Below are 25402 nucleotides of genomic sequence, written 5' to 3'. Positions count from 1 at the left end.
GATCCTCTTCCTTCACGGGGGGTTCGGTTTGCCCGCGTCGTGGTGTGGTCGTGCGGAGCAGCTAGCAATGCCATCAAGATCACCTGCAAACTGCCGAGGAGACAAACGCCGCGTGACGAACCAACGAGGATGATGGTGCGATCGACCCTGCCGGCAGGCGGGTGCCATGCCTTTGCTTCCATATGAATGCACGGGTTTCCTTTTGATGCCATGCATGGATTGATACCCGTTATCACTTAAGTCTTGCCGGTAAATGTTCCTCTTTGCCAGTTCCTTTTGATTTCCGGAAAAAAAAACATTTGGATCAACTTCTACTACTCCTCCAGATCGAATCCAGCAAACTATGAATGATTTGACCCTTTCTGGCACTAAAGCTGGAAGGAAAACTTTACAATTTCTAGATGCGATACTGATTTCTATACGAATTGCTCGGGAACATTCAGATAAGAATTAGGAAAAACAGTTAACTGCTCTATCACTGCCATGGTTCATGGTTGTAGAGTGGATGAAGATATGTATAATGTGCTAGTTTCGTAAGAGAAGAGTATTATTGTGTTGTGTCTGCTCTTCGCCTCTTACAATTGGCATGCTTTCGCATAGCATGTGTCTGCTCTCTGCTGCCGTGGGTGCCGTTCGTGATGAGGGAACGCCGATCGAGCCCAGCCGGCCGGAGACACCGCCATGCTGTGAGAGAGTCATCGTCATCACGCCGCCGCTGGACCTATACTGGCCTTCACCAACTGGAGGACGTCGTCGTGCCTGCAGGGTCAGGGCTGGACCTGTCGCGGCGCCGAGGACGCCACTGAGATCCCTGAGTTCAGTTCACCCGCGTCGTTGTGTGGAGCAGCAGCAATGCCGTCAAGACTCAAGATCACCTGCAAACTGTCTGAGGACAGCAGTACAGCACCAGATCGTCTTGGATCGACGTGGTTTCTTGAAAACGGTTGTAACCATCATGTTCTTATTGGGTAATCAATAAACTAAAACAATCTCTTCCTGACAAAAAAAAAAAGCAACCAGTGCATAAAACAAGCTGAAGTCTTAAAGGAATAAAAAAACAAGTATATCGAGTTTCGTTTTGATGCCCGTTATCACTGAAGTCTTGCCGCTAAATGTTTGTTTCTTTTCGTGCTGCACTGAACGGCTGCCAGTAGCGCCTTCCTCCTCATATCGACCTGGATCATCCATGCCTTCCGGTCTGCGTTGCAGATGACCTTGAAGAAGACAACATCTGGATTATCCAAGCTCACCAAGGGTTCCTGTAGATGCACACGCGGGATGCCCTCGTAGCCTGGGAGCGCCCAGAGCTCCTCGCAGTCCATCACACCGTCCTTCACCCATGTCACTGGCTTGTCCATCGTCAGCGTCATGGTCCATGTGGTCACCGTGAAGGCGAAGCGGGAGCGCGGGCACGTGCTCCTGCCTAGGCCACCGCAGCAGCAGCGGGGTTCGATGGCGACGAACCTCACCGCGCCATCGCCGGCCGCTCCCATGCTCTGGGGATTGGGCAGGGGAAGGAGGTCATCGGTGTAGTAGTCTGGATCATAGGGCGACGACGGCAACCGTATGTACCGGAGCTTGGGGCTCGCCTCTTCCGCCATATCGCACAGGATGAAGCCTTCGTAGCAGACCCAGCACAGGAACCGGTCACCGACGGGGATGGCCATGTCGGGCGCCGACAAAGGCCCTGGCAGCTCGTCGCCTTCTTCATGAACGATGGGCACCGAGCGCTTCTGCTCCCACACGCTACTCCCGAGCTGGAGCACGCAGAGGTCGGCTGTGCCATGCCGCTCGCTGTACTCGGGCATCAGCTCGATCTGCATCACCAGGAGCTCGTCGCCGCCTCGTCGCAGGACGCCGGTGTCCTCGGGGAGCAGCACGCGGTTGTAAGGGTCTCTGAGGGCTCCGCCTTCCTCATGCGCTTCCTCATGCCTCGTGGGAATGTTCCTCGGCGGGAGTAGAGACAGCGACGGCGGCCGGGCGGCGGCGGCGGCGCCGGCCCTGTACACGAAGTGGTCAAACGTAGGCATGAAGAACGACGGAGCTTCGCGCGGGCGCATCATCCGCAGGAGGATGGAGTCGCCGTGGGCGGCGATGATTTTAGGGGCGTCGCCGTTCTTGCCGTCGGGCGCGGTGCCGGTGCAGTTGTAGTAGAGGAAGGAGCTCGCCGGCGGCGCCGAGAGGCCGGCGGACGAGACGCACAGGCTCCGGCCCGTGGAGGTGCGGCACTCGGCCACGGTCTTGCCGTCCGCCGCAGCCAGGGAATCGCTCCGGCGGCATTCGCCGCAGTCCAGCAAAACCCAGCGTGGGTCTTTGGCGGGCGTCGGAGAATCGGAGGGTTCCGTCGGACGGCCGCCGCGATCTGGGGCGAGATAGATGGATCGCCGTAGGCCGATGGAACGTTGGTACCTGAAGACACCGCTGAGCCCGTCGACGAAGCCGCCCAGAGGAAGCTGTTTCGTCGGAAGTTTCATAGTGGTTGATGATTTGGGTGCAGTGTGCGCCGATGATGATGGTGGTCGATCACCAATGGTGGCTGTGAGCCCTAGTGTACCCTATGTTGATGATGATGGCAAACATGAAAGAAACCGCTCGACGCTACTACCATGGATCGTTCCGCCGCCAGCGGAAGCCCCCGCCCGGCCCGGCCATGAAGAGGCCCCGGCCCGGCCCCCTACTTTCTTTTTCGACAACTCGCGGACTCCGATCATCTATCACATAACTCTCGCGGACTCCAATCCGTCGACAAGTCGACGCGAAGCCCTTTGTTTCGGGCCCTTTTGCTTCGAACTCGATCGAGAGATTCAGAGCAGCGCCTATCACGCCTGGTTTTCCGATCCGGCAACTGGCTGCGAGATACCCAGTGCTGTCCCCGCCGTCCATCGCCCACCAGGGTGCGCGTGTCGTCGTTCCGGTCCGCGCCGGCGCCGGGGGTGTCGCTTTTCTTGGGCCGCTTCGTTTTGTTCAATTTCCAGCGGCAGAACGTGGCGGAAGCAGGCAGGTCCCCGAGCAGAACTGCAACACGCACTTCGAGGCCGGCGACGATCGGACCAAGGAGTACCCGTCGGCTTCAACCTCGTCGACGTCCTCGCCCGGGGGCTCGCTCGGCCACATCGTTGCTCTGACCAATGACCAGTGCAAGATTTGACCAGTCGAGCATGGAGGAGCTCGATCATACCAAGGATTTGTAAGTCTCCCGTCTCCCGATTCAACCTAGCCTTTCTTTGTCAAGCTCCTTTGTTGGAAAATGGGTGTGGCTTTATTTGTTTATACATTTTTTGAATTATGTTTACTTGCTGGACAATACCACTGGACATTGCTCAATGATCATTCTGGAATAATATGCATCACACAAGGCCTCTGTACTCATCGATGATTTTCACCTTCAGGTCTGAGAAGCTTGTGGCAGGTGTTGCTGAGTCTGCATCTGCACTAACTCTGCAGGAGCCAGATGCTTCGTCCTCAGGGGGTGTTGCTTGACTATACATCATCAGAAGAATCTACCACTGACAACGATGAAATTTTGTACTGACGGACACCGAAGTGGTATCAGGTGTATTTCATTAGAACCGACCGCTCAGGATATTTCCGCATGTACCCTGATCTGGGTGGACCATTCCAGAGTTTAGATCAAGTTGACTGTGCTATCAATCATCATCTTGCCAAACTGCAGCATCCGTCAGAGTAAAATTTCTTTAGCTTCGGTCACTCATTTCTCCACTACATTTTACTTCCATTCTCCTTGGCTCATGTACATTGATTTTGCAGTCTCTTTTTTAGTGCATTAATCACATATAGAACTATTAATGTCCTTAATTCTAGGGTATAGAAAGAGCATAAAAATTGAATGTGCCAGGCTACATTTATCTTTGCAGTCCTGTTCTGAATAGCATGAAGTTAGCATAATAACATGAAGTCATGTTCTGAACAATATTTAGTTAGTAAAAGAAAATATTTTGTTCTCTCGTTACCTTGGTAGTCATGGAAACAGCACATGTTCAGTTCTCTTGTTTATATGTTCCAAAGGTACTTTTTTTACTTGCTCCATGAGCTATGCTATAGGCACAACTTGGTTTTTTGTTTCATCACTGCTTAATATCCTTATACACAAATTCTCCCTCTTGAAACGGTTTACACAATACCCATTGCTTAAATATATTTCCCATCCCTACAGTGAAAAACGAAAGTACTAATAATTTGGATGGTTTCACTTGAATTAGGTTCGAGGAGAAAGATAATTATTCTATTGTGGATAAGCTGATACATGAGCATAATTATTATCCTGATGGTACACCAAAGAGAACCAATTCGCGAAGCAAAACGAATCCTAACGAGGAGCAGCGTCATTTGGTTCAAGCTATATTGGACCAGTATAATGATGACAACAATCTTTTCGGAGTTTGCTCTCCCTCTTTCTCTCAGTCTCTCCCTCCCTCGCCTCTCGCCTCCCCACCCCCTAATGCTTTAGTGGAACAGTATAATGATGACCATAATCTTTTTGGCGTATGCTCCCTCCCTCCCTCCTCCCCTCTCTCCCTCTCTCATTGATGCAACATCACTTGCTGATCTTTTTTTTTCTTTTAGGTTCATGCACATGAGCTTGAAAGTCTTGTGAGGCACAAAGGGATTTATGAGAATGATAGGTGGTTCTATCATTTCAATTTTACAACAAAGACAAAAGGAGCTAATGGCACCCTTGGCTCTAGCAACCTATTCTTTGCTGAAGTGTCACATATGCGAGAAGAAGATGCTTGGGAGGTCAACTGTTGCTGCACAATTAATTCCGACGACAACGGTAACTTGTTCCCTTATCTCAAATTACAGCCTTGACAAACTCATGTATATTGTGCATATGTAGAACTGAATTATGGCCTTCTGCTTAGCGCTTAGCTATATCTATTGCATGGCTGCACACTTTTGCAACTCAAATCAAGAGACCATGTGAATGATGTATATGACAATCAAACATACATGAGGATGTTAAATATATATATTCTGGATTGTGCTAATTCTTCTCTGTTAATGTTAGACTTTTTTTTAAAAAAATACTGCAATGCAGGATATGATCTCACAACTCTTTAGTGCACTAACATTGCGACATTTCAGTTTGTGCCCATTATATTATATTATATTATATTATATTATATTATATTATATTATATTATATTTGGGTACCTCTTGTCATTTATGAATCATGACCCTTGCATTTTACAATACGCTTGTGCAACATTTTCTTCATGTGTAGGAATGTGTACTCGTTGAAATATACATTTTCCTTGCCTTGATTTGGCCCTAACTGTGTTAGATATGGTCGTAAATTTCTTGCTGAATGTAGGATATGATCTACAATTCCTATTACCCTGATATGCAGTTTATTTTCCCATTAGTTATGCTTCAGTAGTTCATGTCATACATGACCCTTGCAGTTTACGCTTATGTAATATCTCGAACTCATTCATGGCCCGTGCATGGATTGCATATAGCTAGACAATTTTTTTCACCTTCTATTACTTGGCAGTTATTAGCATCTTGTCTTGCACGGTTAGTGGTTTTGCATTAATTTAATCAACATTCATCAAATGATCAAATGCATCCTTTCTTTTTGAAGGTCACTGCTATGGCTGTAGAAACAATGGAAGTCCCGGTATGCAGCACCCCACTGATACTGGTGCATACACTGGTGGTCACTTGGATGAATATTTGCCATTCGGAGGTGATGATCGAGTTAAGCGGCTCCAAGGATGTATGATGATTCACTTTTCTGTTTTTGTTAATTACGTGCATTTAAATTCTTGTTTCCTTTTGCTAACTAGATGTGTTCTGCCTTGTACAGGAGGAAGCCCTGGAGGGGTAGGCTAAGGCGCATCTACGAGGTATGGAAATCTTGCTCAGTATATAACAGTATGGCCATGTCTTCTACTTGATGATCACTCTGTGCTTTGTGTAGGATCTCGATGATCCAAGTGTTCTGGAGAGAATCTACAGTTACTTCGATAGAGATAGAAATACGGTAGCCGAGCAGCTGAAGTGAAAGACTAGGTACCACACGGAAGTGGCATTACACTGTCAACATCTGCAATTCTATTATTCTGCCCAATTGAATGTTTTAGGGAGAAACATGAGAAGGAAGAATGTCCTGTTGGCAGCATGACAAGCCTTGTTATATCCGGACATGTTTCTCTTATGTAAGTAGGAGTACTCGTTCATTTCAGTATACAGTTGCAACACATCCTGGTCTGGCATCCATTCGAGCTGTTTTAGTTTCTTTGTTTGTTTCCCGGACAATTGGCCTCCTGGAGATCCCCAGAATTTTTCCTATAAAACATGTGTGCATGTTGGTTCCGGAATTGCAGTTGTGCTTTCATTTTTGCTCTTTCCTCAAATGGGTTCATCCCTGCTATTTGCACTCTCAGTTGCCGTATGAAAAAAAAGGCTTTCCAGCACTGTACCAAGGATCGTCTACCAGGGTTCCAAACACCACCTAGCAATGCATTGCTTGAGTTAGAATGCAGCGTATATATATAAGAAACGAGATGTGAACAATCATAAATGAGATTATCTGAATGTGAGGCCAGACTCCATGATGATAAATCCACAATTACTCGAGTGTCTTCTTCATAGGCTGTAGTAGTACTGGTGCTAGTTTATAGTTTGTCTGTTGCAGCATATACTCGGATTCGCTCGAGCTGTTTTAACCTTTTTGTTTGCTAAACTTTTGGGTTCATGGGCATCAAAATCCCCAGGGGTTTCTTGGTAAATTGTGTGCATATTGCTTCTGGAATTGCATTTGTGCTTTCGTTTTGGTTCAACTCTATCCTAGGATGATTTCCCCCCTCCATCTCCTGTGCACGCGCAAGCGCATGTTGTGTCGTGAGTTTGGAGTATGTAAGTAATGGCTACTAACCCTCAACATCTAATTCGGAGTTCATAATATTGTGAAAGAAAAATGTCCAACGATACTACATCAGATTATCAAAATATTTGTCACTATTGATTTTTTATCACGGTGTTTGATCATTCACCTTATTTAAAAAATTATGCAAGTAGCTTACTTTATCATCAAAAGTATTTGAAGCATGTCTTATATTTTTTTTATATTTGTAACAGATTTTTAAATAAAATGAATGGTCAAACCTTACTTTGCAAACATCGACAAATATTTCGATAGTATTTACCAGTAAGTTAGTGGTTTAGCTGGATGTATATTTCGATCACTCGGTCATTGAGCCGAGCCAACTGAAACCGGTACGAGATCGAAAACAACAAACGGGGTTACAACTCGAACAATCCACTACTTAAACTTGGTCCACCGGAAGCCCTGGCCCTTGGTCGCAGCCTCTCCTCCGCTCAACTCGCGCCGGCGCCGCCGATCCTCTAGTGACCGCTCTTCACGACCTCCGGCCGTGCAAGCGACGCCGCGTCCTCTCCTCCTCCCCGTGCTTTCCTCCTCTCCGGCCGGTCTCCTCCGCAGCGTGATCAAATCTCAAATCGTTATGGTGTGGCCTTTGGGCGTGTCAGCCGGCCCAACAGCAACCCTCGGCCCAGCCACGCGCCTCATCGTCGTCGTCGACCGGCCGCCGCTTCCCCGCCGCACGCGTCGACCGCCGCCTCCGCCCCCGACCGGACCCCGCGCATGAGAGCCGTCGCGGCCGCCGCTTCGCCCCCGCTAGTAGCCCGCGCCGTCCTCCTCCTCCTCTCCCCTCGCTTCCCTCCTCCGATCCCGCGCCCCCAGTCCATCATGAATTCCTCGCCGTCCTCCTCCCCACCTGTCGGCTACCACTCCAGGGCCGCCGCTAACACGCAGCCGCGCGGCGGTGGCGGCCGGCGGGGAGGGCGCCGCGGCGGCGGCGGCGGCCGGTGGGTAGCGCGCGGCGGCGGAGATGGGGGCGACCGTATCGACGCCCTTGGTTCGTCGTCGTCCTCCTCCTCTGGCGGCTACCACTCCATGCCCGCCGCGGCCGCTTCCCCGCAGCCGCGCGGCGGTGGGGACGGCAACGAACGCACAGACGCCCTTCGTTCGTCGCCTCCCTCCTCTGCCGGCTACCACTCCAGGACCACCGCCTTCGCTTCCCCGCAACCGCGCGGCGGCGGCGACCGGGGAGGGCGCGGCGGCGGAAACGGGCGCGACCGCATCGCCGCCCTTGGCCGCATCATGTAACGCTTGACCCCGATGCCCCCCTCCGTTGATGCTGCGCGTCGTGTTGGCGCCTGTCCGTTGACTGGCTGCTCTTTGTTGCAGGTCGAGGGTGCTGCGCCACATGGCGGTGGAGCTGGGCCTGGATATGAGGACGGATGGCTACGTGCGGGTCAGCGATCTTCTCAGCCTCAACCTGCGGACCTATGCTGAGGTCCCTCTAAAGAACCACACGGTGGATGAAGTCAGGGAGGTAATTGGCATACTCAACTATATGCTGCTGATTTGCTAAAGATATGCGTTTCATCTTGTTAGCTTGCTTCATGAACTTGCTTGGCGAATGCTAACACCTTTTAAACCTTGTTAGACATGAATTTCTATTGTGCATTGTGTGTGACATTTAATCTGATGAGAAATTGTTGCCTTTTGGCATGTAGGCCGTTAGGCGGGACAACAAGCAGAGGTTTAGTCTGTTGGAGGAAGATGGTGAGCTATTGATTCGGGCGAACCAGGGGCACACAGTAACCGTATGTTCTCTGTCAGAAATGATGTTTCCTTATGCAGGATGTATTTCCTGTGGTTGTTCACTTTTTCTTAAATGTCGCTTCTGATTCATAAAACTTTAAGAAAGAAGTGGTACCTGCTTGTGTTGCCATTTGTTCGTGTCACTGCTCTTTTTAGGTTACTGCGCAAGTTTAAGATGGATACCTTTTTCACAGTAATGCAGTCTTACATCCAGTGCTACGATGCTTAATTGACGTTCTTCTATTGCTTACTAGTTATGAGGTCGTCATAATGTTTACTGACACGAATTTCCTGGAGTAATAGAAGGAAGATTCCGTTCACATTTTATATTTGATGGTTTTTTAATGCTTGGTCAGAATTTACACCACAACACGTGTATTTTTATGTTTTATACTTCTGATCTCACCAATGCTACTATTCTTGCTTTTGGCTTTTCCATTATCAATGTAACTTAGTTAATGAGTCGACCTGTTCTGGATGCAGTAGTAGGCAAGTATGTTTAGTGTTACCCTCATCACCATATCTCCTTAGGGTGTTTATTTAGTATTGTCAATCGTGGCATGCTGTGTTACTTTAATTTTCTCATCAACAGTGTTTCAAAGGCGTCGCCTAGGCGTCTAGGCGGACCCAGCTCGCCTTGGGGAACAGGTCCACCTTGTCGCCTAGGCGATAAGGCGTACACAGGTCGTCTTAGGTCGCCTTTAAAACACTGCTCATCAAGATATCAAGTGAATTGTGTGAACGGAGTACCATATCAACCAGCTTAGCGAAAAGAGACTGTCAAGCGTCTTAAGTTTCAGGCTTTGTGGTGTATTTGTGCGGTCATAATCACTATACAGCTGCACTAATTAGATCAACTTGTGAATTGCAACTGGAGTGGTCGTTCCAATTTTCTTATTAATCCTGCAAACCTCTTGCAGACAGTTACTTCGGAGAGTTTGCTGACACCCATTTTGTCAGCTGATGAAGTGTCAGGTATGTAAAAATGTAAAAAAAGGGCTCACTTTCATATTTTTTTCTCCCTAATTGAATCAGGTGTTTATGCTAATTTCTTTCATCTGCAGTCTGTGTGCATGGAACTTACCGTACAAAACTTAGCTCGATCTTGCAATCTGGCCTAAAGCGTATGGCGAGGTTACACGTACATTTCTCAAGTGGATTACCATCAAGTGGAGAAGTAATTAGTGGTATGTTTTGCCCGTTTCTGAAACACATTAGTAATGAATATGTTCTTGTGGAAAACGGTTGAACCAGCTCTGCATGATTTGCAAAAGATTTATACCCTAAACATGCCAGTCATCATGATTCTTTTTAAACAAAAACAAGGTTATTTTTAAAATTCTGCTGTAATCCTGACAACTTCTATGGTTGCAATTTTCATAGCATGTTTTAGTGTCTGGTCTGTTGCTATCTTCACCCCAAAAAAATTTATTATTTTGCATGTTCAGGTATGCGTTCGAATATTAACATTTTAATACATTTGGACGTCAAGAAGGCACTTAATGGTACGTTGTGCTGCTTGTAAATAGGTCCAAATTTATTGGGTTTTCTTTTATGTTCTAACTGGAGGCTGATTCGAGTACTAAATTTGTTGCACAGATGGAATGAAGCTCTACATTTCAGAGAACAAAGTGATCTTGACAGAAGGTTTTGATGGTGTCGTCCCTGTGAAATACTTTGAGAAAATCGAAACATGGCCAGGACGAGCACCTGTACCGCTTCAAAGATAAAGAGGCCACGGTACCACTGATGTGGTTTTTACATGGCTTCTTTCACATGCTGAAAGACCTAAACATCTTGTGTTGTATCCCTTTTTGAAAGAAAAAAACAATGTTGTATCCCTTAAGAGCTTTATTCTGCTGCAAATCACATATGTGAATCTTTGTTTGTATCAGTTACATTAGCTGGTGATTGTTTTTGCCATACCATTTTGGTACGACTCAACTCTGTAAGCTGTGGCATCCAGTATCTGTAAAATATGTCATGATACAGTAGACAAGGCCGCAATGTTGAATGTTGGTAAGCTCCTAACTTGTTCAAATGAACCTGATTGGTTCGCTGCCAAAGTTTTGGCAAGCTAATAATTTGGCCACTATTTGTTTTGTTACCAAAATTTGGCAACTTCTCCTATTTATTCTACCAAGATCATGGCAACTTTTTTGCCCAAGTTTGGCATGCTCAAGTTTTGTCAAGCAACCAATCAGGCTAATTATTCCTTTATTTGCTGCAACATCAGCTGCTACTAGCGCCGTGAGGAAGTGAGGTTATACTCCATCAAATGGCAAAGTACGTTTCTGTCTGCTGAACGGTGTTTGAGGTCTCACGAGCAAAGCAGAAATACCTTTTTTTTGGAGAAAAAAAAAGCAGAAATACCTAAGTTGGTCAGCTGGTAGTATGATACCAATGGAGCGCATGGCACTGTCAGGCATGGCCTTCTTGCAAACGAGAAGGCCGGGCAATACATTCTGGGCCTCTTACTGAAAATCCTGGGCCGGGCTGCCCACAAGCATATCAAACCCATCTCTCCCCCTCTCTCACGACGTTCCCCTTATCCCCTCCCACACGACGGCTTCTCCTGCTCCTCTCGAATTCGGCTCACCGAGAATGATGGATGATGATGGTACAGGGAGCTGAAGGCGGCGAACTCGTGGAACAGCGAGGAGAAAGTGCGGAGGAGAGGTAGGCCCCGGTACCTGCTATGTGGATTCACTATTCTAGGGTTTGGCGTACTTGTGAGTTGTGATTACTTTTTATGCCGCGATGCTCTGATACAGCTGCGTTTTCTTTTTTGTTGTTTATTAGGCTGTTACCTAATTGGATTAGTCTAATTAGGAGTATTAAATATAGATTAATTACAAAACTCATTGCACATATGGAGGCTAATTCGCGAGACGAATCTATTAAGTCTAATTACTCTATGATTTGACAATGTACTGCTAACTATTTGCTTATGATGGATTAATTAGGCTTAATAGATTCGTCTCGCAAATTAGCCTCCACCTGTGTAATTAGTTTAATAATTAACTCATCTTTAGTCGTCCTAATTAGTCTCGAAGATTTGTGGTGATACGAAGTAAACTTTAGCTAAGGACACCTAACCTGCATTTTTTTTAGCTGAGCCCAAGCCACGTAAGGTTGATGCTTTCTGTAATCATGGTTCATGTACCATATATGTCCAGATCAACAAGAAACTCCAGGCCTGCGCACCTTTCTTTACTGCAAACGAGTCCCCCAAAACTCATTCCATGATCCTTGTTTATTTCAGAAAAATGCACCTTCAGATCTATACATTTCCCCTCACATCTTGCTCTTTCCAGGTCGCCATCTCCCACCTCTGTGCTCGGTTGCTCACGCACACAAACCATCTCATTACCAATATGACCGTGCACTCCATCGCTGGCGCATATACCACCATTGGTTCCCACTTCAGCTCCGTACCCTGTGGCAGAGCACCCGCGGAGCACATTGGGCTCCGCCACCTCAGCGCACTTTCAAGCTGCAGCCTGCACTCCCCACTCTTTTCCCACTGCTCACCCGTGTCCTCCCCGAGCACCAAGTGCGCTGTGCATGCCATCGCCATTGAGACGCTCGAGCGGAATGCTGCCTCTGGTCAACTACTCGAGAAGTGTGTGAACACGATACGGTTCCTGGCCATCGACGCCGTGGAGAATGCCAAATCCGGTCATGCAGGAATGCCCATGGGGTGCGCGGCCTTGGGTCACATTCTCTATGATGAGGTGATGCGGTATAACCCCAAGAACCCCTACTGGTTTAACCGAGACCGTTTCGTTCTCTCTGCTGGCCATGGGTGCGTGCTTCAGTATGCCCTTCTCTACCTAGCTGGCTATGACAGCATCAGTGTGAGGCCACTGCTCCAGTTATTGCTTCAATATCAGTGTTTGCAATTTAAGGTTCCTAGGACAATTAGTTGGAAACTCAGACTTTGCACCATGGATTCATCACTCTTGTTTTGTTTTTTTTTTTGGTCAAAGAGTTAGTTTACTTCAACCTGGACTGATGTGGTAGGTGTTTATTATGTCTGATCTGCTGCTGCAGGAACATGAATTGAAGCAACTCGGTCAATGGGGAAGCAGGACTCCAGGCCATCCTGAAAGCTTTCTTACTGCTGGAGTTGAAGTTACCACTGGTCTATTTATTATTCAGTCAGCTCACTCTAATATATGTAACTTGGCCTGCTGTTATAGTTACCAAACTGAAAGGTTTGCTTCTCCATTTGGTTGTTCTGCAGGCCCACTTGGTCAGGGAATCGCCAATGCAGTTGGGCTGGCACTTGCGGAGAAGCACCTGGCTGCCCGCTTCAACAAGCCTGGAAGTGAGATCGTCGATCACTACACGTAATAGTTTTACACTTGAATATGTTTTGCTTTTCGTTCAGTTTGTGGTGTGCAGTTTTTGGTAACACGATTCGTGAATTTTGTAAGGTATGTTATTCTGGGAGATGGTTGCCAAATGGAGGGTATCTCCAATGAAGCTTGCTCGTTGGCTGGACACTGGGGTCTTGGCAAGCTGATTGCTTTCTATGATGACAATCACATATCTGTTGATGGAGATACAGGTATTGCGTTCACAGAGGACGTAAGCGCCCGCTTTGAGGCTCTCGGATGGCACACGATCTGGGTTAAGAATGGAAACACTGGCTATGATGACATCCGTGAAGCCATTAAGCAAGCTAAGGCAGTAACTGACAGGCCTACACTAATCAAAGTTAGTTTTCCTTTTGGTGTCAGTGCATTATTATGTTGTATTTGCTCTAGATTTTATCATATTTATTATCCAAGACGTATTCCTTCTAGGTGACCACTACAATTGGTTTCGGATCTCCTAACAAGGCTAACTCATACAGTGCACATGGAGGTCCATTGGGCACCAAAGAGGTTGAAGCAACAAGGCACAACCTTGGATGGCCCTATGAGCCATTCTTTGTGCCGGAGGATGTCAAGAGGTATGTCTACCATTTGTTCTAGTTTTCTGAAAGAGATTGTGAAAATCCATAGAACCCGCCTTATAATTCCTTTCGTGGAGTGTTGCAGCCATTGGAGCCACCATGTGCCACAAGGTGATGCGCTTGAGGCTGATTGGAATGCTAAGTTCGCAGAGTATGAAAAGAAGTATCCAGAGGATGCAGCAACTCTTAAAATTATCATCTCAGGGGAGCTGCCGGCTGATTGGGTTGATGTTCTTCCTGTAAGTTTATTGCCATTTCTGCTCCTAGTATTAGAGCTCATATGGAGATATATGATGAGTTTCTAATTTTAGATTGCTTGATCTACTCCTGCTATTCGGGCTCATATATACAGATGATGAGTTTCTAATGTTAGATTGATTGATTGTCCAGAAATACACTCAGGCAAGCCCAGCAGATGCCACCAGAAATCTCTCTCAGCAGTGCTTGAATGCACTTGCTAAAGTGTTGCCTGGTCTTCTTGGAGGTAGTGCTGATCTTGCGCCCTCCAACATGACACTACTTAAAATGTTTGGCGACTTCCAGAGGGATACACCTGAGGAGCGCAATGTCCGTTTTGGAGTCAGGGAGCATGGAATGGGTGCCATTTGCAACGGCATTGCTCTGCACAGTCCAGGTCTCGTTCCATATTGTGCTACCTATTTTGCTTTCTCTGATTACATGAGAGCTGCCATGAGGGTCTCAGCCTTGTCTGAAGCTGGAGTTATCCATATTATGACCCATGACTCTATTGGTGTGGGAAAAAATGGTCCAACCCATCAGCCCATTGAGCACTTGATGAGCTTCCGAACTATGCCCAACATATTGGTGCTCCGTCCTGCAGATGGCAATGAGACTGCTGGGGCTTACAAAGTTGCAGTCCTCAACAGGAAGAGGCCATCTGTTCTCGCCCTCTCCATGCAAAAACTTCCTCACCTGCCTGGTACCTCGGTTGAGGGTGTTGAGAAGGGTGGGTACATCATCTCCGACAACTCAACTGGGAACAAACCTGACCTCATTATGTTGAGTACCGGTTCTGAATTGCAGATTGCTGTCAAGGCTGCTGATGAGTTAAGGAAGGAGGGGAAGGCGGTTCGTGTTGTGTCACTTGTTTGCTGGGAACTTTTTGAGGAACAATCGGATGAATACAAGGAGAGTGTTCTCCCGGAGTCGGTTACTGCAAGAATTAGTGTTGAAGCAGGTTGTACTCTTGGATGGCAGAAATACGTCGGGACCAAGGGAAAGATTATTGGGATCGACAGATTCGGTGCGAGTGCTCCTGGTGAAAAGATCTTCGAGGAGTATGGAATCACCGTGGGGAGTGTCATCACAGCTGCCAGGAGCTTGTGATCTTTGATGCCAACTGCAAAGGAGCACTGTGCTTCAAGGTTTTTCGCCCAAAGCTTCATACGGAGAGGATGCGTGCCAATGCTTTCTATTTTGATCGGTTTAAATATTGGTGATTACTTCACGATGCCCTTTGTTCTTGTAATTTTTTGTTTCTTTTGTTTTTTTTTCAGTTTTAGTGTGTTTGGTTGCATGCACTACACACTACATGGACAGTCCTGAATAGTGTGGTTCAACCAATTACTTGTACTATATGGTTCACTCTAATTAATAAAATAATATATTAGGTGGGATGGCTTCATCCTGAGTTGATACAATTCACCTAACTAAAAAAATATTATTATTTTGAATCATTTCATGCATGAATCAAATGGTATAACCAACCAAATGCACCCTATGTCCCGGTGCAACAAACAGTGTGTGCTTTAGTTCATTCCTTTTTCCTAGATTAACACTGCAGTTGCTCCGAACGCCCTGGCTTGCAGAATGGCCTCATCTCCGTTGCTTGCTACAAGTTTTAACAGCATCTAGATCTTCTTTTGGTTTTATAAACAAAATAGCATCCGAATCTCAAGCTTGAAATCATGCTACTGTTAAGAAACAAGTGAACAAAATAGCAAGGAAGGTATGTTTTGCACAGACATAACCAATATTTTGACCATGGAAATGCTCTTGCCGGAAAAATGCAATGCAGGGAACCATATCAACATGAAGGTGATACTGTTTTTTCGTAAAGAAATTCAAATTTGACGCCCAAAACGTAACAAATTAGAGGGAATGACTGAAGTCTGAACTCGATTCTTTAAAAAAAAAAAAGGTCTGAACTCGACAACAATAGTGGCTGATCCGGTGTCCGGATGCTCATCACGGCCCAGTGTCATCGACCATACGCTAGCTTCGAACGAACAAGTTCCAATCCAACGGTCAGATCTCCTCTCGACCACATCCAACGGCTGCGCTGGTCTCTCCTCCACCTCCCGCCTCTACATAAACCCCGACGCCGCGGGCTCCTCAAAACCTAGCACTCCCCGCCGCCACCTCCCCTCCGGCTTCCTCGAGGCGAAACCCTAGCGCCCGACCTCCTCTACTCGCTCCACCCCACTCCTCTCCTCCCGCGAGCGATGGCGGCGGCCGACGTGGCGTACGCGCCGCCAATGAAGTCCGGCAAGGCGGGGTACGAGGCGGGCCTGCTGGAGGCGCAGCACAGGATCCGCATCACCCTCTCCTCCAGGAGCGTCAAGAACCTCGAGAAAGGTAGGATCGCCCGCCGTTCCGGCTCCGTGTGCTGATATCATTTCCTTTGTTTCTGCGGCATTCGGTTCGATCGAGCTGACACGTCATCCTTGTGGTGTGGTATGAGTAGTTGTCGGCGATCTGGTGAAGGGTGCCAAGGGCAAGGAGCTGAAGTTGAAGGGCCCCGTCCGCATGCCCACCAAGGTGCTCCACATCACCACCAGGAAGTCTCCCTGCGGCGAAGGTGACCTCTCCTTTCCTTCCCCTAACCGCCTCACGTTGTTCTTTGTTTGCTTGTGCCTGGTTGTTGCGCTTGTCTTGGCTATTCCCACTATAATGTAGTATTTGTTGGATATCTAGAGCTGTCAGTTGCGATGATGTGCTGCAGGTGATGTTAACAATTACATAGACTGAGATCCTCTGGGGTCTCTGATGTCTAAAAAATCGAGCTTTTTAAAACTGATGCTTAGCATATCATCGCAATAGATATATGGAAATTTAGTGAGTTGATGCAGCATGATGATGTTTGTGTATGACCTGAGTTTCTTTATTGTAATGGGAGGCCGAGCATTTGATGTTAACGAGGAGATGCTTCTAGAGCTTGTCAGTTGCGATGACGTGCTGCAGGTGATGTTAACAATTACATAGACTGAGATCCTCTGGGGTCTCTGATGTCTAAAAAATCGAGCTTTTTAAAACTGATGCTTAGCATATCATCGCAATAGATATATGGAAATTTAGTGAGTTGATGCAGCATGATGATGTTTGTGTATGACCTGAGTTTCTTTATTGTAATGGGAGGCCGAGCATTTGATGTTAACGAGGAGATGCTTCTGAGATATTATTATCACTGAAGTCTCTAAAACCGAGCTTTTTAAAACTGATGCTTGGCTCATTATTGTGTCAATATTAGTGTGGAGGGCATTCTTGTTGTTGCATGGGTTCAACTAAACAAAATGCCTGTTGTTTAATGGTGTTGCTGATTTAAATTGTGTTTTCCTTGTGTATCTTATTGTTTCATGTTGTTATTTATCTTATATTGTGATTTCTACCATCTATGAAAATTGTTAGTTGTTTTAATTGAGCCATTGGGAGGTAGCTTCTGCCCCTTAGCGGCTCTCCATAGTCTAGGAACCTTGTATATATCAAGCATATTATCACTACAGAGTGGCTCATTTAATTTCAGGTATAAAATTGAATATTTAGGCACATGTAGTTTCCTTTTTCGGGTGTCATTCTTGTTCATCTGATTTAATCTTGAGCTTTTCTTAAGCATTGTTGTTTATGATGGGCTGGCCAAATGATGCGAAACATATTATTGCTGAGATTTTCTTTGAGGACTAACAAAATCGAGCTTTTTAAAACTGATGGAAGGCCCATCAAATGCTCTATTATTTTATTGGTCAAACATTTTTCTTTTCAGTTGTTGCCAATTGCTGTAACTTATTTCCAGTGTAGTCTTTGGGATGTTCTGTAGGTAGTCCAATGAGGTGTGCCCAAATGCTAATAGTTTTTAGTTCTTGGATTTATTTTTTAGTCTGTCATTCTGTTGTGTTGAATGGCACTCAGATTTTATTTTTGTGAAAACATTTGTTATTTTGAAGCTTTTGACATAGGGGTTGTGCCATTTTCATGGGTTTGATGATTTTGTTGTGCAATTGTGGATGTGCTGAGCAGGTGTTGATAACCTATCTTAATTCTGATACATTTGATGTCTCAAAATTGAGCTTTTTAAAACTGATGCCCAGCCTCTTATGAGTTCATCCGTTATCATTGTCCCTGAATTTCTTATTGGATCTCAAGTTTTTATCGCAGGGGTCCTTGTTGAAACCTGTGTTGATCATGCAATTTATCTTCAGTTCTGTGTTCATTTTTCGTTATGAATATTAATTATCTGAATCTATTTCAGGCACCAACACCTGGGATCGCTTTGAGATGAGGATTCACAAGAGGGTGATTGATCTCGTCAGCACACCAGATGTGGTCAAGCAGATCACCTCCATCACCATCGAGCCAGGCGTGGAGGTTGAGGTGACGATCAGCGAAGCGTAATGTGGTATCCAGCATCTTATCGTTTCAGAGGATTTGAAATGCAACTGAACAGGATGTTGAGTTTCTACTTTCTAGCATGAGAACTCGGTGTAACAGAGGAATTCTATCCTAATCAATAGGTTCACATCAGATTTGCTGAGTCCATCGAGGTTTTGCGGCATGCTAGTCTGTTTCAGTGGATGTTATGCATGAATGGGATGGTTAATGGATGCTCCTAATGGGTTTTGATATCATTAATCTGTTCTTGTCGATATTTCCCTGCCTCTCCTGTCCAGTCTGTTTTAACATATGAATCGAATTGAGTCCTTTTCCAATCTGTTTTAACAGATGAATCGAATTGAGCCCTCCTTTCCAATCTGTTTTAACAGATGAATGGAATTAATTGTCTGTTTCATCAGATGTTAATAGATTAATGGTTAACTGAGTTTGTTGTCTATCCGCCTGGTTAACTATTTGTGGATAAAAATCTTACGAATTTGTTTCTGTGCCATCGACCGTCTCGGTCACTAGTGCGGCTGAACAACACACGAGTTGCGAAGAGGCTGCATTCCAACGCCGTGTCACCGCGGTTGCCAGCAAGGAATGCTAGAATAAGGAAAACATAACGCAGAAACACGTTACACGTAACTGCGAGAATGGACGTTTGGATGAAGGGACAAAACAATCTTTTCTATGAGGTTCAGTCTCTACTCTGTCAGTTACGTGAGATGTAATTCTATGCCGTCGGTCACCTTGTTCACTGGTGGCACGGCTTATAAACCCCATGTCACTGCGGTTGTCGCCTTGACGGTATGCTGACTTCGCCGGCCAGCGGTGCTATGTGGTGAATGACCGACACCGTCATCTCCAGGAACAAAGCGGGAAGCATAGATAACCACTGAAATGCAATTTATTTTTATTCCAATGATCCACTCTCGAGATTTTTTTTTCCGTAGAAAAATGCTACAGATTAATATTACGAACTCAAAAATTAGCTCATCAAAGAGAAAACAAACAGAAAAAAAAATGTACTTCCTCATCACATCCCTAGCAACATCACTTCAACATGGCCTGGTTACCGTAGCATCGCGCTCAGTTCTTGACGAACGTGCTCAGAACATCGAAGTAGTCGGGGAAGGTCTTGCGGGTGCACCCGGGGTCCCTGATCGTGACGGGCACCTCGGCGCAGGCGGCGAGGGAGAAGGCCATGGCCATCCTGTGGTCGTCGTAGGTGTCGATCGCCGTCACGTTCAGCTTCTCCGGTGGCGTGATGATGCAGTAGTCCGGACCTTCCTCAACTGATGCTCCGAGCTGGCAAAACGCAAACAGCAGGTGAAGAGCTGAAGATATTTCCTCCGGCAGAAAAGCACAGGAGGTCCGACTGCGATAAGAGAAGAAACCTTGTGCACAATGTTTACCTTAGTGAGCTCAGTCCGGATCGCAACCATCCTCTCAGTCTCCTTCACTCTCCAGGAAGCCACTGTCGAAGAATAATAGTTTAGTAGAGAGCAGCAGAAGCGATGTCTTATGTGTTATGTTGCTGCGTAGAACAGGCATGCTGTTAGGGTTGATGATGTCTTACCATCTCTAATAGCGGTTGGGCCGTCAGCAAAGAGCGCAACAACAGCAAGGGTCATGGCGACATCAGGCATTTTGTTCATGTTGACATCAATGGCTTTTAGGTGTTTCCTCCCAAATGGCTCCCGTGGTGGACCGGTAACAGTTACACTAGTCTCAGTCCATGTAACCTTCGCTCCCATCTTCTCCAGTACCTCAGCAAATTTCACATCACCCTGCAATATTGAGCATATTAGTCAGAGATGGCAACAACATAAAGCGCCCATTAACAAGAGTGCATGACTGTTTGAGCATATTAGTCAGAGATCTCCACTCATTGAAGCATGTCAGTTTGGCAATGGCAGACGAATTGGATATGGCATATAGTAAGTACATGGTTAATGCCAAACCAAAAAAGGGTAAAAGAATCCAGTGAGCCTTATATCAAAGTTTTACTGCAAACTGGTGGTGCCACACCCTTCAACAGTCACAGTCCCTCCGGTAATTGCAGCACCAGCCAAGAAATAGCTTGCACTTGAGGCATCGCCTTCCACATATGCATTCTTAGGGGACCTGTCAATTGCAGGGCAAAAGCAGGTTTAGTTTAGGGACCCACTGAAAAACTTTTCATGAAGTCTGAACTATTTGAGTATGCAAGACTAAGTGTATTTGGTAAAAACATGAATAAGCATCCTAACAGACAATAATATAGACCGACCAACTAAGTTTTCCTTAGTTATTCCAGTTGGCTTTCATGACTCCAATAGGCTGGTCTAGATGAGTAGATGATTAAATGATTTACAGAGCTAATATCAATAGTTTTTTTTTCTGCGATGATTATATCTCCAGTTTATGTGTTGGTACATCAGTGATTGGTTTGACATACTGAAACTAGAATCTTTACCATCGAAGAAGTGAAAAGCCTATAAAACTTACTTGTACTTTTGGCCTCCCTTGATATAGAACCTGTCCCAGTTATCAGAATGCTCTGCTTTCACGCCAAAACGCTCCATCAATCTCAATGTCATGTCGACGTAGGGAATGGAGATTAGTTTATCAATGATTTCAATCTCCACGTCCCCAAGAGCTAAAGGAGCAGCCATCAACAAGGCACTCAAGTATTGACTGCTGATGGAGCCAGATAGCTTAACCTGTTGAGCATAACACATTTGTAAGAGCTAATTCATGATCTCACCTAATGTTAGACTAGAGAACAGGCAATACCAGGTAAGACTTGATTGAGCTTAATTAAAATGTACCCGGTTAGGGATGACTATTTTAGGTTATTTGTGGTGTAAAGTTAATTGAAATCTATATATGATTTCCTTGCAAACACATTCGAGAAAGGAGTTCAACCATCAATATAAGAATTTAGCATGTGGGATCTGATAGCAAACCTTGCCACCAGGTAGCCCTCCAATCCCCTTGACACGAACAGGTGGGCAGTCAGTGCCAAGGAAACAATCAACATCCGCACCCAGCTGTTTCAATCCGACAACCAAGTCGCCAATGGGTCTCTCCCTCATTCTCGGTACTCCATCAAGCACATAACTGAAGTTCCCAAAAAAAACACCATAAGCCACTTGATATACCGTATCCATTGATTTCGTACTTAATTCCACAAAGAGAAAAACATACGTTGCATTTCCACCAGCAGCAGTCACGGCTGCTGTCAACGGCCGCATCGCTGTTCCAGCATTCCCCAAGAAGAGCTGCACTTCCTCTTTGGCGTCCTTCTCAACTGGGAACTTGCCGCCACAGCCAGCAACTACAGCTCTTTTGGCAGCTTTGTCTGCTTCAACGGAGAGCCCGAGGGCCTTCAAGGCCCCAAGCATGTAGTGGACATCCTCACTATCCAGCAGGTTGTCAACCACTGTCGTCCCCTGATCAAATGTAAAAGAACATAATTGATAAACAAGAATCTATTTTTTGTTCTTATTAACAAGTTAACAATGCTAGCTCTTGCAATCATATTTGTCAACAACAACGTGAAGGATCCTCAACACTTCAGCATTTATCATGACAACAGTATTGATCAATCTCTGAGGGCTGGTTTCTTGTACCCAAATTTCACAGCAGAGCGCACCAGACACCAGGACAGAGCATGACATCCCTATCATTAGTCGCCGGGTATAACAAGACCACCCATTTAGTGTTTACACCTGTTTCCTATTGATCACCCTAACCCAAATGCCAGTTACAGAGAGGATCGACTACTAAATGAACTAGCAAACTACCGAGCTCCACATCATCACTGGATCGACTACGCAGGTAATCCGTAGTATCTCAGACAATTGAACATTTCAGTAGCAGACAAACAAGGTACCAGCTAAGCCCCTGTTAAATCTCATATCCGCACCCAATTGCGATTCACCCGAACGGGAAAGGGGAAAGCTTCCTGGCTCCTCACCTCGGCTAGGGCGGAGAGCAGGAGGATCCGGTTGGAGAGCGACTTGGACCCGGGCAGCTTGACGGTGCCGGAGATCTCCCTGATGGGCTGCAGCACGACCTCCTCCGCGCCGGCCTTCGCCGGTGCCGCCGCCGCCGCCGCGGCCGCCACCACCACCCGCGCCGCCCCGCGCATCCGCAGTCCGCGGGCGGCGGCGGCGGCGGCGGATGGGCGCGCCGAGGTCGGGCGGTGGCAGCGGCGCGAGAGGGCCGGCGCGGCGGCGAGGTCGAGCGACGCGGTGGCCGCGGCGGCCCTGGACGCCATGGCCGCCATTGGCTGGTGTTGGGGTTGGTGGGTGGCGGGCGCGCGGGAGGGAGGTGGGGTTGGGGAGGGTTGGTCTGGCTCGGCTGCGGTTGGTGGCGTGGACTGGACGCGGGCGGGAGGGAGGGAGGGAGGAAGAAATAGGGAGGAGGCGGGAGGGCCGGTGCCGGTGAGCGTGCGCCGATGCCACCAACCACCGCGACACGACGCGACTCGACTCTCTGCTACGGGTGGCGGATCGGTGACAGGAGTAGGTGGGCCGTGGACGCATCGGATCGCAGGTGCCGCGCACACGATGCAGTACGGCACTGGTGTACCCCCAGCAGTCCAACCAACGACTTCGAGTTCACCAATCCATCGTCCTCCGTGGCTAAAAATGTGATGAATGTGCCAATTCTTTTCCTCCTCCTCCTCTTCTTCTTTTTTGTCTTTTCGAAAATAGAGCGCGTGTTGTGGTTAGAAAAACATTGAAGTGTTCAAATAGCATGTGTTAAAGATAACTTGTACTTACAAAAGATCTCAAAGTTCACCTTTCAACCTTTTGGTTACCGTCTGGTTAAAATTTAGAATGTAGAGCTTTTAGATGCAGTATGGCACGGCACTGGATACTGGTGTACCCCCTCCACTCCAACGAACGACTTGGAGCTCGCTCACCAATTCGTCATCTTCAACGGCTAAAAATGTGATGAACGTGTCAATCCTACGTAGTAGTTTTTCTTCCTTCCTTCTTTCTTTTTTCCCATCTCCGGTCATCTTCCGACAATTAAGGACCTCTTTCAATTTAGAATGCATAATTGAAGTTGGATAGAACTTGCAATCCTATATGAGAAATTTCACAGTAAGATACCTTTTAGATGCAAACGCATAAATTTGAAAGAACAAGCAGAATAGTCATTTTGTCCTTAACTATCAATCGAGACTCAATTTCGTCTCTAAACTAAAAAAACGACCATTCCAGCCCTCACACTTTCGCAATCGGCTCAACTTCATCCTTTAGTCCATGTGGCACGCAACATCAGCGTGCTAACGAGGCGTCCAGTCACATCGAATGAGTAGACCATTAGGCAAATGTTTGGATTGTGCTCCCATCCAAATGCACTTGATTTGGTCTTAGATTCTTCTTTCGACACACATGTTGAATTCTCCATTTCTAACTTTCACCGCTGCAGGATGAGGTGTGGTGTGTCGGTGGTATGGCCATGGGTGAGCCCCAAGGTCCAGAGTGCACACAAGAACCGAGAGACCTTGAGGGCCGTGAAGCTGACTCATAGGACGTGGTGACATGAATCCCATGCGACCCGGAGAGAACAATAGGAGGTGGGGGGAGGAGAAAATGCAACTCGGGCAGGAGAGGGGATGAAGGGCAAGGTGAAAGGTGATGGTAGGAAGGGTATTTTATATCTTCTAGGTGATTGGATGCCTTGTCAGCATGTCAACGTGACGAGTCACGTCAACGGAACGATGAAGTTAAGGAACCTGTTCGCTTCAGCTTATCAGCCGACTTAGTATTTTTCTCTCACAACAAATCAGCCGTTTCAGCTTTTCAGCCGGCTTATAAGTCCAGCCGAACATGCCCAAGGTAATTGCGAACGTTTGAGGACCGAAATAGTCATCCGTGTAATTCATAATGAAATTGAGTCTCGGTTCATAGTTCAGAGATAAAAATAGCTATTCCGCCGAAAGAGAACGAGATCAAGTACATACGCATTCAAATTTCCCTACAAATTCATTCCTACGGATTCATGCATGTTGGAATTCAAAAGGAATCTTGTACGGTAAGGGTGCGATCTTGCTCAGAGAGACGTGGTACTAGAAAATTTTTCTACAGGCCTGGAATCCTCTGGAATTCATGTGGCTTACTTTTGTTAAAAAAAAAGATCCAGATCGCTGGCCGGGTTCAAACCTAACTTGGAGGGATCGGCAATGCGCCAAGCCGTAGCCCGTATACATGCCCATCGTGCAGCACCGTCACTTGGGTCCTATCAACCAACTCTGGAGTAGTTTGCCATGGCCCCGTCACGTGGTACTACAAGTGCTGCGTGCACCGCCGACGTGGCTGCCTCTTGATTCATCACCAATTCACCAAACCTTCCCTCGTGACACTGCAACACCGCCCTGGTGACCGGGCCTACCTCGCTGACCGCTGGAGTCAGGTTTGGTGAGTACAGTACAGTAGTAGGTGCCACCGTAGGGATGGGGTGGGTGATGGGCCCTGGTTTTTTTGGTAGTGATGGCAGCTGTGGGCTGGACAACATACTCTGTGAATTCGGCTCGGCCCGGGTTGACGACGGGCTTCAGGCCCATGACAGGTACGAAGGCCAGCCTCAAAGTCCGCACGCAGCTCCTGACTGACGACGACGGCGAGACGAAAACTCTGACAACGCGCAGAAGCCTCAAGTCATCGTCGTCATCCTGTGTCACACGCATTGCAACGCACCAGCATTTTAATACTTTTGACCTGAGCTCGATCAGACCAATTACCATGTGAAATCACTTGTCGTTTTGGGTTCTCAAGACCACCAGACGGCAGGCTCACCACGCTGCTTGGCAAGAAGGGTCAGCAGAAGACGCCATCTCAAACAAGCAAACCGCCAGCCAGTCGCAGTTCAATCACGTCTCCCTCCGGCGTCCAAGCGGTCGCCGGTTGTCCTGGCCTTCTCCGGAAGGGGCGTGTTCGGATTGTGACCTAGTTAGCCAAAGCCAAAATTTAGCCACAGCCAAATTAGGACATGACCAAAATTTGGTCGTATTGGACATGTTTGGATGGTGACCAAGCTAAAATCCTAAAATATTTGCCAAAATCCTATACGATGTGAGTATAACATGTAGGGTTCATATGTTATTTTTTTCCTCCATTGAAATATAATCACGTAGGATCTTATTTCGTGGATAAAATTACAAG

The 25402-nt window shown here is 46.8% G+C and overlaps 5 protein-coding genes and 1 long non-coding RNA gene across 6 annotated transcripts; 5 read left to right on the top strand and 1 right to left on the bottom strand.

Moving 5' to 3' along the window:
- The first annotated feature begins 3128 nt into the window (after positions 1–3128).
- LOC101753518 lies at positions 3129–6122 on the top strand. The gene is made up of 9 exons (XM_022825881.1): positions 3129–3187; positions 3390–3471; positions 3545–3684; positions 4221–4398; positions 4585–4795; positions 5609–5713; positions 5834–5850; positions 5948–6010; positions 6111–6122. The coding sequence occupies exons 1-9, from the start codon at positions 3129–3131 to the stop codon at positions 6120–6122; spliced, it is 867 nt and encodes a 288-aa protein (XP_022681616.1).
- Positions 6123–7260: 1138 nt separating this feature from the next.
- LOC101764864 (tRNA 2'-phosphotransferase 1) lies at positions 7261–10700 on the top strand. The gene is made up of 7 exons (XM_004964394.4): positions 7261–8154; positions 8240–8387; positions 8572–8661; positions 9580–9634; positions 9724–9846; positions 10108–10164; positions 10259–10700. Exons 1-7 carry the CDS (start codon positions 7634–7636, stop codon positions 10387–10389), a joined length of 1125 nt encoding a protein of 374 aa, XP_004964451.1. The 5' UTR covers positions 7261–7633; the 3' UTR covers positions 10390–10700.
- Positions 10701–11182: 482 nt separating this feature from the next.
- On the top strand, positions 11183–15286 carry LOC101763911 (transketolase, chloroplastic). Its single transcript, XM_012845618.3, has 8 exons — positions 11183–11338; positions 11977–12519; positions 12716–12806; positions 12909–13014; positions 13102–13384; positions 13474–13622; positions 13711–13864; positions 14016–15286. Exons 2-8 carry the CDS (start codon positions 12037–12039, stop codon positions 14970–14972), a joined length of 2223 nt encoding a protein of 740 aa, XP_012701072.1. The 5' UTR covers positions 11183–11338; positions 11977–12036; the 3' UTR covers positions 14973–15286.
- A 691-nt stretch (positions 15287–15977) lies between these two features.
- LOC101763507 (40S ribosomal protein S20) lies at positions 15978–18586 on the top strand. The gene is made up of 3 exons (XM_004964390.2): positions 15978–16223; positions 16333–16446; positions 18112–18586. Exons 1-3 carry the CDS (start codon positions 16091–16093, stop codon positions 18252–18254), a joined length of 390 nt encoding a protein of 129 aa, XP_004964447.1. The 5' UTR covers positions 15978–16090; the 3' UTR covers positions 18255–18586.
- Positions 16454–16892, top strand: LOC105914154. The gene is made up of 2 exons (XR_001163781.2): positions 16454–16590; positions 16830–16892. It is a non-coding gene; the product is annotated as an uncharacterized LOC105914154 (long non-coding RNA).
- Positions 18587–19125: 539 nt separating the features above from the next.
- On the bottom strand, positions 19126–22624 carry LOC101763104 (3-phosphoshikimate 1-carboxyvinyltransferase 2). Its single transcript, XM_004964389.3, has 8 exons — positions 22201–22624; positions 21429–21673; positions 21188–21341; positions 20727–20941; positions 20252–20363; positions 19816–20032; positions 19652–19713; positions 19126–19544 (listed from the first exon to the last, which is right to left on the bottom strand). The coding sequence occupies exons 1-8, from the start codon at positions 22510–22512 to the stop codon at positions 19326–19328; spliced, it is 1536 nt and encodes a 511-aa protein (XP_004964446.1). The 5' UTR covers positions 22513–22624; the 3' UTR covers positions 19126–19325.
- Between the last annotated feature and the right edge of the window lie 2778 nt (positions 22625–25402).

This window comes from Setaria italica, chromosome IV (genome assembly GCF_000263155.2).
Source record: "Setaria italica strain Yugu1 chromosome IV, Setaria_italica_v2.0, whole genome shotgun sequence".
Lineage (NCBI taxonomy): Eukaryota > Viridiplantae > Streptophyta > Magnoliopsida > Poales > Poaceae > Setaria > Setaria italica.
The sequence above is the reverse complement of the archived record's forward strand: the minus strand, read 5'-3'. Positions and strand labels throughout refer to the sequence as shown.

Excerpts from the sequence above, each read along its gene's own strand:
- LOC101753518 (XM_022825881.1), top strand. The coding sequence starts at position 3,129 with ATGACCAGTGCAAGATTTGACCAGTCGAGCATGGAGGAGCTCGATCAT. Across the intron at positions 3,472-3,544 it reads ATGCTTCGTCCTCAGGGGGT|TGGTATCAGGTGTATTTCAT; the intron begins GTTGCTTGACTA and ends CGGACACCGAAG. Across the intron at positions 4,796-5,608 it reads AATTAATTCCGACGACAACG|GTCACTGCTATGGCTGTAGA; the intron begins GTAACTTGTTCC and ends TTCTTTTTGAAG.
- LOC101764864 (XM_004964394.4), top strand. The coding sequence starts at position 7,634 with ATGAGAGCCGTCGCGGCCGCCGCTTCGCCCCCGCTAGTAGCCCGCGCC. Across the intron at positions 8,662-9,579 it reads ACCAGGGGCACACAGTAACC|ACAGTTACTTCGGAGAGTTT; the intron begins GTATGTTCTCTG and ends AACCTCTTGCAG. Across the intron at positions 9,635-9,723 it reads GTCAGCTGATGAAGTGTCAG|TCTGTGTGCATGGAACTTAC; the intron begins GTATGTAAAAAT and ends TTTCATCTGCAG.
- LOC101763911 (XM_012845618.3), top strand. The coding sequence starts at position 12,037 with ATGACCGTGCACTCCATCGCTGGCGCATATACCACCATTGGTTCCCAC. Across the intron at positions 12,807-12,908 it reads TGGAGTTGAAGTTACCACTG|GCCCACTTGGTCAGGGAATC; the intron begins GTCTATTTATTA and ends GTTGTTCTGCAG. Across the intron at positions 13,015-13,101 it reads GAGATCGTCGATCACTACAC|GTATGTTATTCTGGGAGATG; the intron begins GTAATAGTTTTA and ends GAATTTTGTAAG.
- LOC101763507 (XM_004964390.2), top strand. The coding sequence starts at position 16,091 with ATGGCGGCGGCCGACGTGGCGTACGCGCCGCCAATGAAGTCCGGCAAG. Across the intron at positions 16,224-16,332 it reads CGTCAAGAACCTCGAGAAAG|TTGTCGGCGATCTGGTGAAG; the intron begins GTAGGATCGCCC and ends TGGTATGAGTAG. Across the intron at positions 16,447-18,111 it reads GAAGTCTCCCTGCGGCGAAG|GCACCAACACCTGGGATCGC; the intron begins GTGACCTCTCCT and ends AATCTATTTCAG.
- LOC101763104 (XM_004964389.3), bottom strand. The coding sequence starts at position 22,512 with ATGGCGGCCATGGCGTCCAGGGCCGCCGCGGCCACCGCGTCGCTCGAC. Across the intron at positions 20,942-21,187 it reads GAGGGCTACCTGGTGGCAAG|GTTAAGCTATCTGGCTCCAT; the intron begins GTTTGCTATCAG and ends TATGCTCAACAG. Across the intron at positions 20,033-20,251 it reads AAGGGTGTGGCACCACCAGT|TTGCAGGGTGATGTGAAATT; the intron begins TTGCAGTAAAAC and ends ATATGCTCAATA.